The following is a 2,500-nucleotide window of genomic DNA, read 5'->3' as shown; positions in this document are numbered from 1 at the left end:
AATAAAAGACTCGGTTTCCATCACGGACTCTCTTTATGCCTACTTTCCTCGCGGGATATAGTTTTAGGGCAGACATTTGTATGATAAGCCGATAAGAGAAAGAGAAAGATGGGTGTAATCGTCTTAAAAAAAAAAAAGGAAGAAAAATATTGGTATAATAATCTAAACGAAAAGAAAGCATGGATTTAATAACCTTTTAGAAATAGAAAAAGGTAGGTTTAATAACATTTAAAAAAAAGGATGTCCATAGTAACCTTTAGTAAAGAAAAATGGGTTTAATCATCTTGAAAATTATCTCCCTCAGTGTCACAGTGTTGGGCCTTTAGAGTAAGGTGTGTGTGTGTGTGTGGGGGGGGGGGGGGGGTGATCAGGAGAAAGAGTGGAAAAGGGAAGGTCGAATAAAATGTGAAGGAAGATCGAATTCTTATTTGATTGTTTGGTTTGTAAATATTATCAATCGCTTTGTTGTTTCTCAGTCTACTACCTCCCCTCCTCTTCCCTCTCTCTTGCGTTTCCTCGTTTCTTCTTCCATTTCTCTATCTCCTCTTCTTCTTTGTCGTCGGTAACCACCACCAACTCCTCCTCCTCCTCCTCCTCCTCCTCCTCCTCCTCCTCCTCCTCCTCCTCCTCCTCCTCCTCCTCCTCCTCCTCCTCCTCCCCCTCCCCCTCCCCCTCCCCCTCCCCCTCCCCCTCCCCCTCCCCTCCCCCCCCCTCCCCTCCCCTCCCCCCTTCCTCCTCATCATCATCCTCCTCCTCATCATCATCATCATCATCATCATCATCATCATCATCATCATCATCATCATCATCATCATCATCATCATCATCATCATCATCATCATCATCATTATTTTCCTCCTCCTCCTCCTCCTCCTCCTCCTCCTCCTCCTCCTCCTCCTCCTCCTCCTCCTCCTCCTCCTCCTTATTCTCCTTCTCCTTCTCCCTTTTCTCTCTGTTATGTATTTTCCTTGCAGCGACTATGTTGTTTATTCTCATAACAAGAACATTTATGTAATTTGATATTGAACATAGCTTAAAGGAAGACGCATTGAGACCAGTATTAAATAAGCAATATAATGAAGGGGTAGAGGATAAAGTTGTATTACATTTTTTATTTATATTTATAGTTTGTTGCTCTTGATATTTGTTTGTAGTGAGGCCATTCCAATTAAGAAGAGTTGCAAGAATAGTTTTCACGTAAAGAACGAACTGTGAGCTTCGCCGCAGCCGGGGGGCCAGACAGAGGGGCTGAGTCTGTGGGTGGGGCGGCACGGGCGGGCACGGGCGGGCACGGGCGGGCACGGGGTTCGCCGGGGGGCGGAGAGAGGAGAGTGAGGTGCGGAGAGAGGCTGTAGCGTGTGTTCTCGCCCACAGGGGCCACAGGGGCCACAGGGAGTCGGCGCCGAGGGCGGCAGCGACGGCGGAGGCGCGGCGGCGCGGTCCTCCGTGCAGTGCCCGGTATGCGGGCGGCAGTTCCAGGGCACCAAGCGGAACTACCTCCTGAACCGGCACTTTCAGATCCACACGGGGGAGAAGCCGTACCAGTGCCCGCACTGCTCGCACCGCGCCAACCGCAAGAGCAATCTTAAGATGCACATTGAGTCCCGCCACGGCGCGCAGGCCGCCTACTACGCCCACGCCCTCACGCCAGAGCCCGGCGCCGCGCCCGACGCGCCGCTGCCGCCCTTCCTTCCCGACGCCCTGGGTGCCGGCGGCCCCGAGAACGCGCAGAAGGGCGGCCCGGCGGCCAGGCCGGGCGAGCTCGGCCCGGGACACAAGGGAGCCAAGGGCCTCACCGACCCGGGTGCCGCGAACGAGAGTCACCTCAAGGTCTCCTATGGCCCGCAGGAGGCGCAGCTGAGCCAGGGGGCGTCCTTCGGACCCTTCCAGGACACCGGAACCATCCGGCAGGATCCGGCCGGCGCAAGACCGCACCGGGGCGCCATCCAAGCGAATTATAGTCAGCAACAATAGATTTTCTCTGCGTGTTCCCTGTGAGCTGCCAAGTGTCCTCTCCATCTCGCCAAATGTAAATTCAGATGTCCGAGTGTATCCAGTCTAGAAAGGCGAGCGAGATTCGCGACGCCACTTGATATCATTTCATCCTCCGGCATTGACAAAGCCCCTCTTGTTTGTGTTTTGTATCCGATTTCGAGTGTCCACGTCCAGTCCCGAGCTGATCGTCTACGCTGCGGCGGGCCCCTCCTCTGTCTCCCCTTGCTCCTCGTTCCGGTCTTGTTTCCTACTCCTCACCAGTGTTCACTTCAACAAATGTAGAAAAAAGGCTTGCTTGACTGAATATTTCTGCAGTGCAAGAGACGTGTTTGGCCGGTTTCGATTATATCATCATGTATTTCTGACGAAGGCACCAGCGAATACGTCTCTTGTGCTGCGAGGATATTCAACCGCATTCATACTTTTTCTTCCTTCTCCTTCCTTTCTCTGTAGCAGTTCTCTGTCTCGTTCTATCTCGATCTTGATCTTGATCTCGATCTCTTTC

General features: G+C 52.6%; 1 protein-coding gene across 6 annotated transcripts in view; it reads left to right on the top strand.

The window, feature by feature from the left end:
* The window catches only part of LOC125046254 (longitudinals lacking protein, isoforms A/B/D/L-like), an 84,148-nt gene that overhangs the window by 59,200 nt on the left and 22,448 nt on the right, over positions 1-2,500 (top strand). Inside the window, exon 5 of one of the 6 annotated variants that reach the window (XM_047644032.1) lies at positions 1,375-2,500. This exon is cut by the window's right edge and continues 19 nt beyond it. The exons of 4 other annotated variants lie outside the window; for them this stretch is intronic. In XM_047644032.1, coding sequence (XP_047499988.1) covers positions 1,375-1,974 — 600 coding nt within the window. In that variant the 3' untranslated portion in view covers positions 1,975-2,500. Of the gene's footprint in view, positions 19-1,374 lie in introns of those variants that run through there. One more of the 6 variants, XM_047644056.1, reaches the window with a different exon arrangement.

The sequence above is a fragment of the Penaeus chinensis genome, chromosome 38 (genome assembly GCF_019202785.1).
Source record: "Penaeus chinensis breed Huanghai No. 1 chromosome 38, ASM1920278v2, whole genome shotgun sequence".
In the NCBI taxonomy this organism is placed as follows: Eukaryota; Metazoa; Arthropoda; class Malacostraca; order Decapoda; family Penaeidae; genus Penaeus; species Penaeus chinensis.
This window is presented reverse-complemented; position numbering and strand designations above follow the sequence as displayed.